Here is a 17,176-nt window from a genome sequence, read left to right on the forward strand (position 1 = left end):
CCCATGGGCTGAATAACAAGCTACAGTAACTACAGATAACTGTCTGGCCTTTTAGCAGTGATGCAGCTGTGGTGTCGAACAGCTGCACGTGGATGAGGGTCTGTCCAAAGATGGTTGGTGGCGAGGACTGTACCACAGCTTTGTCCCCTCACTGGTGTCTGGAGATATGCTGATGATTAGAAGGAGCTGAGAGGGCAGGGGCGGATCTCGGGGGGGTTTACTGGGGGTCCGGACCCCTCATTTGCATCAGAAAATTCCAATACCTTTTCTTTAATGCAGTATTGTACTCAAGAGTTTTTGTATTTGTAAAAATAATTACTATTGACATATCAAGTGCATATGGCCTCAAAATGCCTCTGATAGTGTTCAGATTTCAAACATTTTCTGGGAGGGCTTGCAGCCCCCCCCCCCTCCCCCCAATCTTCCAGCTAGGTGGGCTCGCTGTGCTCGTCATGTTGCTCACCCACAACTTCTTGGACCCCCCTTTTGTTACTCCTGGATCTGCCCCTGGAGGGCCAGTGTACCGAGCGCCTCTTGATATCTGGCTTATAATAACACTATGGCTCTGTCGTCCAGGGATCCATTGTCTCGTGGTCGTGTTGACGCGAGCCCCCTTTTTCACACATGGATGTGAAGCTAATTTCGTCCGTAAACTTCGTCTGTACCACTGGGCACTTCCTTGTCAGTTATATCTACTTTACACATACACATTATTCTATTCATCGCTCACTCACTCACTCTCATTATTAAGTCAAGTCAGCTTACAAGAAAATATAGATTTGACCTGATTCATGATACCCAACACACGTGAGCATTGGTATTTGTCAGGAGCTGAGCCTCTAGCTAACTACGACCCTCCCACACTCGGCTTTGTTTATAAAACACAAGTCAACTGATTTTTGTTTATCTTAGAGTGACGCACAATCAGCTGAGACACGTGCCCGGATTCTGAAAGGTTCGTACGATAATTTATCTGTTTCAACTGGGATCCTGAGAATTCATATAAGTATTTCATTTAATTTGTGACAGAGATGGATTCTGAATGGTTCTTGCAGTCAATTCTCTTCTAACTGTAGTAATGAGAACACTTACGGCCCCCTTCTTCACACAACTTGCGACACAAAGATGGATTATCAGATGTTTAGGTCCTAGTGTTCAGGGTCCGAATTCACAAAAGTTCTGGAAGTTAATTTGATTTCTTAACTTGTGCCGAGTGAACGGATCTAGTTAAGATAAGAGTCAGTGTAATCTGGCTTTTTGTTTCGAAATGTCAATCAGTTAGAGGCATTCATACATCTTCAGTTATGAGTTAAGAGTCATCATGCGAATGTTCAAAGTATTTAGACCGAGTTATTGACATGACATTACCACCCCAGTGACCCACTTGACCACATACTTATGCCTTTATCAAATACTTCATCCTCCTTACTATATTGAGACAGCCACAAGGTGTGTGTGTGTGTGTGTGTGTGTGTGTGTGTGTGTGTGTGTGTGTGTGTGTGTGTGTGTGTGTATGCAAGTATTCCTTATCTGTCAGTCTGTCTCTTTTATTTACCTTTTAATCAGTCTGTCTGTCTATTTATCTATTTCTCTATTGTTTCCTGTACCTGTCAATTCATCTATTCGTCTCTATCATTATATTTTTCTGCCTATTTATCTAGACATGACATGGATAATTACCGAAATGAAATGATGGATAATTAGAGAAATATAATGATAATAAATACCTAAACTGACACTAGGGACACATATTGGTCACCAGGAGATGTTAGAGATGATGAACTGGTGTTAGTAAGGTCAGAGGGTGACTGAACTCTGGCAGTCTAACACAACAACACCACCAAACCTCAAGCTGCCTCGTCCATCACAACACACTCCTTAATTGTTCTCTATTTACCTCTAATTTTTACTGCCCTCTGAGGGATAAGCTAGTATTCCATGCACGCCGTAGCGGTAACGCCAAAAATAGATCATATTGAAATGTACACGGTTGTTTCCATTGACACGGTTGTGTTAGCGTTAGCGGTACATTTCAATCGGCTCCTGTAGCGATTGAAAAAGCAACCGCATTGAAACGGACGAGAATATCCCACAGTGACGTCACTATCCCTGTTGGCTCACCTCACCCAGCAAAATGCCTCGAGGAAAAAAAAGTTTTCTGTTTAGGAGACTGAGAAGCCTGTATCCTTATATGAGAAACAAATTAAGTTATTGCCAGGATTAATAGGTCATTTAGTATAGCCTATTGAGGGGTGTGTTCCTCCCCCCCCCCCTTATCAGGTTCTCCACACACACATTAGAGTAGCATTAGACAATTTAGTAAATGTGATAATATGAGCGTAAAGGCAGCTGTGAAATTAAGAGATTATTGCAAGGAATAATGGGTCACTTACCCTAGCAAATGACAGATGTAATATTATAGATTTTCAGACCTCCCCCTCACAAGGTTCTCCCATACATCATAGAATGTATTTAGTAGTCAGTGTGATATTAAGTCAATCCGATGATAACCAAACATTTATATTTCTTATCACCAGAGTACTGTAGGCTCCATATTTGGCCAGATTCAGCAGCAATCTATGAACCCACCAACTGTGTTTCCTTGTCCGTTTTCCTTTGGTTTATGCATGATCTTATACAAACCCAGGATGTTTAATAGCAAATCATCCTATTCATATAAGGCTCATAGCTTCGATGAACTATTGGAGCCATCTTTCCTGTCCAATTCCCGTTAACATAAAGACAGCTGCATGCAAATGGAAACAGGGGTGTCCGTTTTTCAGGTCAATTTAACGCAAACGCATACTGTAAACGCACTGCAAACGCATATATGGAATCCGAGCTTTATACGTTTAATCTCATGTACACTACGTCCCGACGGTTAACACGTTGTCACAGTCTTCCGAATGTATAAATACAAAGCCGTCACATCGCAATTCATATTAATGAATAACTGAATAAATAAGAGCATAACAAGAAACCTTGGATACTCGCGGCTGATATCAGATGAGAAATGTTTTTTTTTATCAGTGTTTGAGGAATGCAAATTATGCGTTAAAATTCATGCCATCACGCACACCGTCCTGGCGCTTTACGCTGTTCATTTGTCCACAGCGAAAGTTACATTGAAATATCAATATTTATCACAATTCAGTACAGTTATTCGTGAAGTATTATAGTGATTGTAAGAAATATAATATCACAGATGATATAACACCTGATTGTGAAGAGAGAAACAAAGAATTTAGGTTAAAGACTGGGAAGTATGGGTGAGCGACTGAGCGTAGTCGAGGTATTGCCAATGCGTGTGTTTTAGGGGTTGTATGAGTATATGTTGAGTGTCTGGGGGGGTCACTGACCTACAGCGCTGGGACCTGCTTCTGTTACCTCTAGAGAGGCGAGACACTCACTGCCACAGCTCTCTCTCACTCTCATTCTTGGTTTATTAATCTAGTTAAAAGAAATATATATACACTTAGGTACGGTCACCAATATTCTGTTCAAATAAGGATTTTATTGAGAAGTGTCCATTCCTTTCTCACCTGTTTCATTCTTTAGATGAATCAGGTATTACAATTTGATGATAATACCAATTAATTTCCGGGTGTTCCTGCTAGGTAAGCAAACGCTTCCCTGGGAATTAGCTGCTTTATTGGAGGTACCCAACCAACAAGGATGAGACGACTGCTTTTGACTTTGTGTAGTGACCTTGATCTTGATCCAACTGTAATCAAACTTTTGTAGACTATGCCGAGTTGATTTTCTACAATTGTATAGTTTCATTCAAATCAGTTTGTTATTTTTTTTTATTAGTTACATGTTTACATATCTAATGACCACAACGATAGATACATAGGTACACATAATACGCACACGTACATGCATAAATAAAATTCATGCGTACATTCATAAATGCAGGGAAGATGCATAAATTTGGAGTAATTTATTAAGAGAAATGGATCGATAATTTTATAGTATGAAGTACAAATTATTTTCTCCAGTGTATGATAACTTATATTGATTAAGTTAGAAAATTAATCATGGTATTGGATGAGTAACGCTAATGATGGAACAAGGGAATGAACATTGATCCGGAAGGCGGGGGACTAGACTAGAGAGAGAGAGAGAGAGTTCCCCTAAAACATTATATATTGATTTACTAGAAGTAATTTCTCCATGGTGTTGTAGCTTTATTCCGGCATGACCACTACAAGGCTTACTGCTGTCCACCTCGACCACTAGCAGGTATACACGAGAGGTAGTAAGAGAGTCCATTATAAGGGAGTGAAGTAAAATTATATGTTTAACTAAAATGAATATGGAGGAAGTAGAACTACTGTATTTTCCTTAATGTGTGTGTGTGTGTGTATAATATATATATATATATATATATATATATATATATATATATATATATATATATATATATATATATATATATATATATATATTGTTACGACCCTCTTCCTTTCACTGTTTACCCAGCTTCCACCACAGGTTACCAGCTGCGAGGGTCGTATGTACAGAAGCAGTAGATATCTCACTTTTACTTACTTTTATCCTCTTCACCACTGATCGGCTCGTCAGCCGCTTGGGCGATCGGTTACGTCTCTGTTATCGCACTGTTGGAAAATACTGGGCATATACCGGCTCCTAAATGTATCTGAACCTGCTCCAGTGCTTATCCAATCTGGTATTGAGAGAGCTCACACTCGGTGCCGTCACAACACTTTCTAGTAGATTGTTCCATGAGTTAACAACTCTCACTCCGAAAAAGTTATCCCTGACAGTTTTCTGGACCTGCGGCTTCTTCAACCTTGAGCTCTGACCCCTTGTGGGGCGAGAGTCCGCCAGCTCCAGGTAAAGGCACTCGACTGAGTAGTGCCCTTTGAGATGCGTGCACACCTCAATTAGATCTCCCCTTGCACGTCTGCAGTATATGCTAGGCAATTTCAGGCGCTCTAATCTCTCAGGGTAGCTGAGGTGCCGCAGTGAAGGCACCAGTCCCTAGCATATCCCGGGGACCAGACCGGGTGACAGTACTCCAGACGGGGAAGCATTTCACTCTTGAAGACTGTTACGAGGGACGGACCGTCTAGATATCTGAACGAACTTCTTATGAGATCTAATAATTTAGTTGCCTGATTTACCTTCTTCTCGCAATGGCTCGAAAGCTTCATTTCATTGTCAACATACACACCTAGGTCCTTTCCATATTCAGTCTCAATTTTTGCAGTTTCTTCGTCCCGTTGGGACATATGATACGCCCCATTACCGTTGGTACGCCCCAGGTGCATCCTCTTACACTTCGTGACATTGAATCGTAGCAGCCATTTATTCGACCATTCCTGGAGACCACAGAGGTCCTTCTGCAGCTCTTCACAGTCCGCTTGGTTCTTAATTTCCCGAAATAACTTGGCGTCATCGTCAAACATTTGTATGGAGGAGTGTACAGCGTCAGGCATGTCATTTATGAAACAAACAAACAACAGCGGGCCCAAAACACTGCCCTGTGGTAACCCGCTTGCGACGGGTACACATGATGATTTTGTGCCATTAATCACCACATACTGCTTGTGGTCACGGAGAAAGTCTCCGATCCACGCAAGGACATTTCCCCGAATTCCGTACCCTTCCAGTTTAATTTTCAGCCTTTCGTGGGGTACACTGTTGAAAGCCTTGACAAAATCTAGGTAAATATTGTCAATATTACCACCTTTTTTCTAGAATTTGGGTCCAAATATCCAGTACCTTGAGCAATTGTGTTAAGCAGGAGCGCCTCGGCATAAAACCGTGTTGGCAATCCTTTACAAGATTGTTTCGTAGTAGATGTTCCATCGTAGCATCTCTTATAATGCTCTCAAGTACTTTAAAATAATGCTGGTTAGACTCACCGGTCTATAGTTGTTCGTGGAATGACGATCGCCCTTCTTGAAAATAGAACTCACATAAGCCATTTTCCAATCACTGGGGACCTTTTGCTCATCCAGGCATTTACAGAACAGGATCTTCAGGGACTCAGCAAGCTCGTTGCACAACTCCCTTAGCATTCTGGGATGCACCATGTCAGGGCCGGGACTCTCATGAACCTTTAGCCTGGACAGTTTATTTCTTATAACCTCTTCTGTGAACACAATGTGGGTCAGTGCTGTGTCGAACCGTCTGTCCTCAAACGCAGGAAGGTTAGTTGCATCCTCTCTTGTGAACACCGAGGAAAAGAAGCAGTTCAATGCCTCAGCTTTGTCCTGGTCAGCACCTGCGTAACTACCATCTTCAAGTCTCAGGTCCGATACTCCTACTCGCGTTCTTAATTTCGACTTTGCATAGCGGTAAAACGCTTTTGAGTTTGGCTTGACCTCGCTTGCAACTAGCCTCTGGAACTCCTTTTCAGCTCTTCGAGACTCTGCCTTTGCTTGATTCCTGGCTCTTGCATACATCCCATTGTCCTGCTCATCGTTTGACCTATCCCACGTCTTGAATTTCTGGGTTTTCTTTTTGCCTTTGACGACCGCCGCATGGTTCATGTGTAGTGTAGGGTTCTCCTTGTATTCCTAGAGGCAATGGGTTTGGTCTTGGGTATATATTTCTCGAGCAAATGGTTCACTTTACTAGGTATGATATTTAGTATTGTGTATGTGTTCTTATGCCTTAATGAGTCAGGCCAGTGGATATCCCTTATCTCCTCCCTCATTCCGTCGTAATTTCCCTTGTAATATTTGCACCTTGGTCTGGTTTTGTCTTGAAATGAGTAACGGTTAAATCTGAAGGACAACATTACATGGTGACTGGAGGGTATGGTGGCTAGATGTTCCAGTTTGGCCACCATACCCTCCTCGTTTGTTATGATGAGGTCCAGTGGCTTGGGTGTTTGCTCCCCTCTGTAATGCGTCGGGTCTCTAACATGTTGGAACAGAAAATTATCCCTCGGAGTTTTTACAAAAAGAGTAGCAGGGTTATTTAAATCATTTGGCGTGAACTCGTTTTTCCAATCGATGTCGCCATAGTTAAAGTCCCCCATGATAAGGAGGTGGCTGGGGTTGAGCCTCGTTGCATTGTCTATTGAGGCTCTTAAGTTCCTTTGGTTTGGTAAGCTACAGTTTGGGATCAGTAGATACACCCGACAATAAGTAAGTCTCCTCCCTTAAATTTAATTTTACACCACTTGATTTCTTCAGAAACATCTTCTCCCTGTACCCTTACCTGGCTTGCTCTAAGGTCTTGCCTAGCATAGATAACCACACCCCTCCTGTAAGTTTCTTGAGAAAGGTTCGTAAATGAGTCATATCCGTCAATACTGAACTCACATTCCTCTGGGTTAATTCTCCTGTTCTTGTACAACAGTTCTACAACTCCTAGTATATCGGGTTGGTGCACCTTCAGCAGTGTTTCAAACTCCTCTCTTTTATCAAAGAACTTTTCAGTATTAGTGTACATGACATTCAAGCCGGAATTTGTTCTCGGTAACGTCTCTGCTCTTAGTAGTAACTCCTACCCCCGTAAATTCTCAGCAGCTGCATCATTTGCTAAATACACTGTATTTTGCAGGGTGTTTAGAAATATAATTGCTTACACGACGCTCGCCTCTTCCAGGGTGGGAGGTAGAGCTGGTGCCACCTCCTGTGTGGGAGGTAGAACAGGTGGAGGGAATACCACTGACCCCCGGCTCAGCGCTGGTGCTCTCCCTTCCACTACCCTCCCCCTGGATATAACCCATGTACACTCATCCCCGTTCCTCCTCGACTCCTTCCTCCTCTGCTTCAAGCCCTGCAGGAGCTTCCTGAGCTGTTCCCTCTATATTACCGTTCGATCTGGGTGAATGAATACATTCCGAAATGCTTTGCTCCTTGCTAAGTTTTTTGCCTGCCGAATAACTTCCCATTTCTTCTCCTCACTCACTAGCGTGATCCTGAGGGGTCGAGGCTTGTCCTCCTGCTTTTGTCCCAGCCTCCTCACATCTTGAGGGTGGGATGACATATTCAGAACCTCAGTACGAATATTCTCAAACTTCAACATGTCGTGTGTTTTCCTAGTCGCCACTTCCTCCGACTGGCTCTCAGGGACTCCAACGTTGTTCCTGTGCTCGAAACGTTCCCGTTGTACCTCCTCTCCCCTAGATGCCATTTCTTCGACACACCTCTGCAGAGTCCCTAGCTGTTGTAGAACTTTTTCGGATCTCGCATTACTTTCCGCCATCTCCCGTGGCCCTGCTAAGGCCTGAGCATAACTCCTCTTCACTACCCCTTCCATTCTATCAGCTACGTCCTCAGTCTTAGCAGTGATCTCTTTCCCAACTTGTTCTAGTTTAGTCACCAGAAAGGATTCAGCTTCATCTCTTTTTGTCCCTAGGCTCCTCGTTCCCTTATGGCTTGCAATCGCCTCATCCACCTTGACTATACAGTCAGAGCAATACCAGCAACAGCCTTTCTGCTTTACCGCCTTCTGTACCGTCTTAAACTCTGTTTTGGTCAGGCGCACACTATCCATATTCGTCGTCGCCCTGCAGTAATTGCATGTTAACAGACTTACTGTTGCCGCTTCAGTCCTTGATTGCATACCCTTCATGGTTGTTTGGTTGTTGCTGTTGGCGGGGGGCATGCAGACTCTGTACGGATCTTCTCAACCTTAAGCCCACCAGTTTACCATGTGATAGACTTCTAATCACCGACTTAATAATAATAATATTATTGATCTTTATTATTACTACTAGCAGAATCGCCGCCCTCCGGGCGGCTCATCCGCTAGGCCACGGTAGGACGCCACCCTCCGGGAGGCTCCACATTGTCTCACTGTTCAGTCCCCAAAACTTCTTCCTCCATCAATAGTTCATTAACGGTGTATGTAAGTTCCGCCAGGTTTTTCACTACAACGGTACAGCAAAGTATATTTTTTTAGCATTAAACTGTCATTATTTTATTGTCTAATTATCACTACATATAACACCACCCATCATCACTACATATAACATCATCCATCATCGCTACATATAACACCATCCATCATCACTACATATAACATCATCCATCATCACTACATATAACACCACCCATCATCATTACATATAACATCATCCATCATCACTACATATAACACCACCCATCATAACTACATATAACAATATCCATCATAACTACATATAACAATATCCATCATCGCTACATATAACATCATCCATCATCGCTACATATAACACCATCCATCATCACTACATATAACACCATCCATCATCACTACATATAACATCATCCATCATCACTACATATAACACCATCCATCATCATTACATATAACATCATCCATCATCACTACATATAACACCACCCATCATAACTACATATAACAATATCCATCATCACTACATATAACATCATCCATCATCACTACATATAACATCATCCATCATCACTACATATAACACCACCCATCATCACTACATATAACAACATCCATCATCACTACATATAACACCATCCATCATCACTACAGATCGGTAAAGTAGTTTCCGAGATTCTCGTGCAGACACACAAACAAAAACACACACACAAACAAACAAACAGACATACTTCTTTGTTTTATATAGATAGATGATACTTGCTTCTAATCTTTGCCCTGTTAGTAGGGCTTTAGCGTCAAGGTCCCTTTAAAAGCCCCGCCGGCTCGCTGCTAGTGTATATGCCGCTATGATTAGTGCCACCCACCGGGCTAACACAAATATTCTTAGGCTTAAGCCCAGTTTACAATGTGATATAATCACAAGAGTTGTCGAATTACCACTGGCTGTCCCGCCAGTTTCCGGTAATTTCCCGACAATTGGTATCAGATTTTGCCAAGGCTTTCGACAGTGTACCCCACGAAAGGCTGAAAATCAAACTGGAAGGGTACGGAATTCGGGGAAATGTCCTATCGTGGATAGAAGACTTTCTACATGACCGCAAGCAGTGTGTGGTGATTAATGGCACGAAATCATCATCCGTATCTGTCACAAGCGGGGTACCACAGGGCAGTGTATTGGGCCCGCTGTTGTTTGATTGTTTCATAAATGACATGTCTGACGTTGTACACTCCTCCATACAAATGTTTGCCGATGATGCCAAGTTATTTCGGGAAATCAAGAACCAAGCGGACTGTGAAGAGCTGCAGAAGGACCTCTGTGGGCTCCAGGAATGGTCGAAGAAATGGCTGCTGAAATTCAATGTCACGAAGCGTAAGAGGATGCACCTGGGGCGTACCAACGGTAAGGAGGCTTATCATATGTCCCAACGGGATGAAGAAACTGCACTATTTGAGACTGAATGTGAGAAGGACCTAGGTGTGTATGTTGACAATGAGCTGAAGTTCTCGGGCCATTGCGAGAAGAAGGTAAATCAGGCAAATAAATTATTGGGTCTTATAAGAAAGTCGTTCAGATATCTAGACGGTCCGTCCCTCGTAACGATCTTCAAGAGTGAAGTTCTTCCCCATCTGGAGTACTGTCACCCCGTCTGGTCCCCAAGATATGCTAGGGACTGTCAGTTGGTTGAAAATGCTCAAAGGAGGGCCACCAGACTGGTGCCTGTCCTTCGGCATCTCAGCTACCCTGAGAGATTGGAGCGCCTGAACTTGCCTAGCTTATACTACAGAAGGACAAGGGGTGACCTAATTGAGGTGTATAAGCATCTCAAGGGGCACTACTCAGTCGAGTGTCCTTACTTGGAGATGGCGGACGTTCTCCCCACAAGGGGTCACAGCTCAAGATAGAAGAAGCCACAAGTCCAGAAAACTGTGAGGGCAAACGTTTTCGGAGTGAGAGTTGTGAACTCTTTGAACAATCTACCAGAAAGTGTTGTGACGGCACCGAGTGTGAGCTCTTTCAAGACAAGACTTGACCAACACTGGAGCGGGTTCAGGTACATTCAGGAGCCGGTGCATGCCCAGTACTTGCCAACAGTACGTAACAGAGACGTGACCGATCGCCCAAGCGGCCAACGAGCCGATCAGTGGTGAAGAGGATAAAAGTAATAGGCAGGTAGATTTCCACCAGGTCACTGTAAAAGGGCAATGGCTTCACAGCTGGACTCCACACTTCGAATATATAGTTATCACACTATCAGTGTACAATTCCTTAGTCTTCTCACTTTATATTAATCACAACAATTCCACAATACTTACACAGCAATTGTCTTCAGTTGTTCTGTTAGGCTTAGTCGTTACACTAGGAACAGAGGCGAGCAACTAACTTACTCCTGGTTGGGGTTGGTGATTTGGAGAGAAGAGTACATTAGCTCTGAGGGTATAAGAAGGGTACAGTACAAGGTAAAATTCAGAAGTGGGAAATATAGGAGGTTGACAGCAGGTGGGCTATCCACCTTGCGGAGAACTTACTCCAAGGCAACCCGCTCCCGGTTATGTACGCCTCGTCAGACGCTTCTCGAACATCCTAGAATAACCCAGAGACGCCTGGGAGATTCTAGAACGTTCTACTCTGATCGAGGCTTAAGCCCCGTCCACACGATCGAGCAGTGCCCGGCGGGCTTTGCCCGTTTACCGGGCAAAGCCTGTGTGTTGTTGTACACACGGGGGTGGTTGGCAGCAGTCATAGTCGGGCGCCGGTAGCTAGTAGGTGGTCGGCAGTGGCGGGTGCGGTACGATCACCATGGTGTGTCGCAGGAATAATCGCCGGACAGTTAAAGCGAAGAGCATAGCGTTGTGTACTATAATAATTGCTGCTATGTGCAAAAACAAGAACCAAATGCAGAAAAGGGAATGGTGCAAAGAGTGGTTAGGTCGAAGAAAAGTATTGGGAAGTCATGCCACGATTTTACGTGAACTGCAAGATGGACATGAGCAAGACTTCACCAATTACATGAGAATGGACCCCAAACTTCTAGCGAAAGTGGAACCATATATAAAAAAACAGGATACCAATTTGAGGGAGAGTATATTTGCAGAGGCTCGTCTAGAGGCAACGCTCATATATCTTTCAACTGGGTGCACCTACACGTCACTTCAGTATAGAACGAGGATATCAAAACAAAGTTTGTCTTGCATAATACCTGCAACTTGTCAAGCCATGTATGAAGTACTCAAGGAAGATTACTTGCAGGTGAGATTTGTAGTAGATAAAAATTCATTGAATGATGTGAGAATTATGATATACATAGACAGGAAGCTATGGGACTGGAGTGAGGAGAGCGGCAGGAACGAAGAACACACACGAATGTCCTCATTACATAATACATAAACAATCTCCCGTTTATTGTCATGCCAATAATGTACATTGCATAAGCTTATTTGGTTATACACTGGACATCTGGACCGAGCTGGGAACATATATGTATCACATTTGCAGTACTTAACTCAGGTTTTACAAAGTGCTAGCGTACGTTCTGTCAGTATCTCTGTTCACACCTCACCGACTTGAGGACCCGACCCCCGAGGTCAGCGGTGGCGTAGTGATCAGCTGTTTTTGAGTCACGTGAGGTTCCAATAATAACACTTGTCTTGTATTGCAGGCTTGTGTAATGTTGAATATTAATGACAATATTATAGGGATATCGGTTTTCCGGTTTTATCGTTTGTCTGGCAGAGTCGTCTCTCCATATCAGGCAGCAAACCACCAGGCAGGCGGACCATGATTTCGCTCAACGACGGGCACGGGCAATCCGCTGGTTTGCCGGCCAATTTTGCCCGGTAACGGGCATTGCTCGATCGTGTGGACTGGCCTTTACGATAAGAAGTAAATCAGAACATAAATGCTGCAATACATTGTATAATATTCTTGCATAATTAATACATCAGTATATACACGAAAATTTCACTAAATTTGCCCAAATAACTTGCTGAAAACAATCAAAATACCTAATTTACAAAAGTATAATACGAAATTATGTATGTATGTAGAAGTCGGCGTGTTTATCGGGCTAATGAAATATATATATGGATCCTCGTATTTCGAAGCCGGATTTGGTAAAACGTTACTCTAACCACCTACGTGATACTGGTAGTCCCCATTAGAGGTTCACTGTACCATAAGCTCGTTGAACAGGCTATATATATATATATATATATATATATATATATATATATATATATATATATATATATATATATATATATATATATATATATATATATATATATATATATATATATATATATATATATAATATTAGAGAGAGGGAGTACAGTAGTCATCTTTGTATTCATCCACCGATTATTTTCGTTCTGTGTTTGTTTTTAGTTTATTAGTTGACCTTTCTAACCTAGCCTAATTATTCCTAAACTAACGTAACCTGACTTAACCTTACCTAACCTCTCCTTTCACAAACTACCGTAAACTAACTTTACCTAAACCAACATAACTAACTTAGCCTAACTTAGACTAACCAAACCGAACCATACCCTACATTTGACAGTGCATATTTAACGTCGGTTTTTCGTAATAGGAGTTGGAGGAGCAGAACAGGCTGCTGGTCCGCGTAGGCAAGAGGCAGGAGGCGACCCTCACCCGCTACCAGGACACCAAGACCGAGCTGCCACACATCATTGAGGCTCACAAGATGGAGATCAACGTCCTACAGGAGAAACTTCGTCGGGTAGGTCCTGCTTCTACGGCATCTATGTTAGTGTGTGTGTGAGTGTCCTTAAATCTACCAAATAAACCAAATCTAAGTAAAACTAATTGAACTAAACCTAGACAAACATAACCTTCTGTAATAGAGGCTATAGAGGTTAACTTGGTATAGAGGGTAGGCCAGGTAGGTGCCCCCCTCTGACGTGGTGCAGCTTCCATGGTCGCCCTAAAGAACGTGTTGGCAAGTTCCCACTTCTTGCCATAAATCATTCCTGAGGGTATTCGATGATGATATTCACAAGAATTGGAAAATTTGAACCATCTCTTTAACACTTATAATAAATGCAGTTATAATTGGCTTGTGCTAACCTTGGGAGGGGGGGAATTTATATTCTTGAACCTGATGCACCAGGATCACCTTCGGTCCCACCTTAGGAGTACATAGGTTTCTCTAGATATGTATCTCAAAATATTCCCCCAAATCAACTGCTGGGCATGATCAGACATACAGTAGTTATCAAGCAGAGTTCCTTGGGAATCGAACCCTGGACCTCTGCGTGTGAACTGGGATCGCTACCACCGCGCCATAAGGACAGCAATGGCATTTCTAGCTTTTGTTATATTCCACACAAAGCCTGTTCATCGTGCTTTTTAAGCGCCGTGAACCTCCATTGAGGATTGCCCGTGCCAACTATGTGGTCAGAGTAGCATTTTACCGAATCCAGCTAGGAAACACAAGGCTACATATATATCTCATCAGTCCATATAGCATGCGGACTTCCATAAACAAACATTACCGCACTTGTCGGGAATCGAACCCTGTACCTCTGCGTGTGAACAGGAATCGCTACCACTGCGGTATATTGGCGACTTACAGAAGGCTCTGGAACTTCCACAGTGGCTTGGTGGATTCCAAGAGGTATTGGAGCTTCCAGAAGGTGGTACAGTAGATGACTTTTGATAGTACTGGAAGCTTCTGAGGTTATTGGGAAAGCACTGATCCCTATAATATTACTGTAGACACATTGACTCCCTTATTATTAATTCCATACACATATTAGTCCCCATATTATTATTACCATACACATTAGTTAATACAGTACATATTTTTTTACTAATATCTTATTAGCTTATAAGTATGTTGTATTATTTTATATTTGTTGTATTATTTCATATTGTATTAATGTACAGTATCTCAAAAAAGTATCTGCCAGGATGGGTCCGATAACTTCCAAAATGCTACATGCAACTCATGATGTCCCTGGGTATTGATCCTACTACATTTAGTAGTCGAACATCATATTAATTAAGTCTTCGTGTGTGGGTAGGCACCCGAAGACTTATCCCGAAAGTTCTAACTAGTTATGTATGAAAAGAAAGTCTCTGAAATACAATATACGGGTATGAATATTAAAATGAGAAAATAAAGAAAACAATATTTTAATGTCCTAATAACCAATTCTGACGAAAATGTATGTATTTTTAAGACCCCGGCATGTACCCCTCGTGACGTTTACCTTCAACTCCGAATTTGTCTACCTATCGCGCTTCTCTCAAATTTATCTAGCATTTGGTGGATTGTTGAAGTAATAGTATACAACAAGTGTCACCTGTGAGACCGACGCTGATAATTACCTTGAATAATTTTTTTCCAATCTATATTTCACTGTTTGGGTTGTTGTTCTGGAGGTGCTTACAGAAGTACTACCAGTGCTTGTTAGGTTAGGGTACGTGACTGATCGCCCAAGCGACTAACGAGCCGATCAGTGGTGAAGAGGATAAAAGTAAAAAAATAAAGTATAATTAGGGCTGGAAAAAGTGTCTTAATTAATTAATGATAAGACACTACTGTACCGTATATTAAATCATGACATAAATATCTTTAATTTATAAAACCACAAAAATAAAAAATGAATAAATACAAATGAAAAAACCACGAAAAATTACCAATATACCAAGTTATGTCCTTATAGTACAATACAGTACAGTACATAAGGCAGATAAAGACAAAACACTAAATTATACTTGAATTTAATTTAAAAAGACCAAGAATTACAATTTTGATATGATGAATTACTTACTAGGAACAAATTAAATTGATAGAAGATCATATAGTAAAACACTTGTAGGAATTCGTGGTATAATGTTGTCTAGCACTCAGGATGGATGGAAACTCTAAGGTGGTTTTCTTGTATAATATAAGTTATATGATAGACAGTCTGGTGCTGGGGGTGCCGTGTGATGAGGAGCTGCTCAGTAGAGACGTTCGGTGAGTAGGTGAGTAGCGTGTTGTAGGAGGTAGATGTGCAGGAGCTTCATTAGAGAAGATGTTGCCTGTTGCTGGCCTCCTGGTTGAATGAATGCTAACAGCGTGGAGCTTGCTGGAGTAGGTGTTGCGTGTTCAAGAAGAATGGCCAGAATGAGAGTTGATGGTGAGGAAGCTCAGAGAAGGACAGCTGGTGGGTCGCCATGCCCGCCGGCGGGAGCGAGGACCGCCAGGCAGGCGGAGGAGAGGCGAGGGCCGCCAGGCAGCGGCGGAGGAGGAGGTGTTGCGTGTTGTAGAAGTGAGGCCCGAATGAATCTCAATGGAGAGACAGAGCTTATATACCCAGCAGCCGTGAGTCATCTATGAGTCATGTTGGGAAAACCCGAGAAAGTCGCCGGTCTTTGGTTCCGTTGCTAGGGAAGGTGGTAACATCTGGTGACGCCGCTCGTTTGGTTGCTAGGATAAGGTAGCATCGGAATGCGGATACGCAGTTGTAGGGGAGAAGTCCACTACACACTGAACAATTAATTATTATATTGTACAGTACTGCAAAACTTTTCTGAATTCAAAATAATTTAGTTTATTTTGCAAACTAAAATAACATGCTGTAATATAATTAACTGGCAATATTCCTGATAATTTCATAAAGCATGGGGCAGGCATATTAATTCTACAGTATTGTACTGTACTGCCAATTTTGTCTTAATTCTTACTTTTTTTTTTACTTTTATCCTCTTCACCACTGATCGGCACGTTAGCCGTTTGGGCGATCGGTCACGTCTCTGTTACGCACTGTTGGCAAATACTGGGCATGCATCGGCTCCTGAATGTACCTGAACCCGCTCCAGTGTTGGTCAAGTCTTGTCTTGAAAGAGCTCATACTCGGTGCCTTCACAACACTCTCTGGTAGATTGTTCCAAGAGTTCACAACTCTCACCCAGAAAAAGTTTGCCCTCACAGTATTCTGGACTTGCGGCTTCTTCAATCTTGAGCTGTGACCCCTTGTGTGGGGCGAGCGTCCGCCAGCTCCAAGTAAGGAGACTCGACTGAGTAGTGCCCCTTGAGATGCATATACACCTCAATTAGGTCACCCCTTGCCCGTCTGTAGTATAAGCTGGGCAAGTTCAGGCGCGCCAATCTCTCAGTATTGTACATACAGGTATCTCTAGCTACACCAGCGTTCACTCCGCCAATATTCACAAACACAAATATTCTTTTCTTACACCACTTTCTCACTATATAAAACCCATGGTACCTTAAGGTAATGTACTAAGTTTATATCCCATTCACTTCTTAATGTGATAGGTGCTAAATTACAGTAATTAGGTACTAAATTACATTAGTTAGGTCCTAGTTTATAG

General features: G+C 42.5%; 1 protein-coding gene across 1 annotated transcript in view; it reads left to right on the forward strand.

Moving 5' to 3' along the window:
• LOC121872044 overlaps positions 1 to 17,176 on the forward strand; it is an 82,213-nt gene that overhangs the window by 9,717 nt on the left and 55,320 nt on the right. The window contains exon 2 of the mRNA XM_042374709.1: positions 13,422 to 13,571. Coding sequence (XP_042230643.1) covers positions 13,536 to 13,571 — 36 coding nt within the window. The 5' untranslated portion in view covers positions 13,422 to 13,535. The remainder of the gene's footprint in view (positions 1 to 13,421; positions 13,572 to 17,176) is intronic.

Source organism: Homarus americanus, unplaced genomic scaffold (genome assembly GCF_018991925.1).
Source record: "Homarus americanus isolate GMGI-L3 unplaced genomic scaffold, GMGI_Hamer_2.0 scaffold51476, whole genome shotgun sequence".
NCBI lineage: Eukaryota > Metazoa > Arthropoda > Malacostraca > Decapoda > Nephropidae > Homarus > Homarus americanus.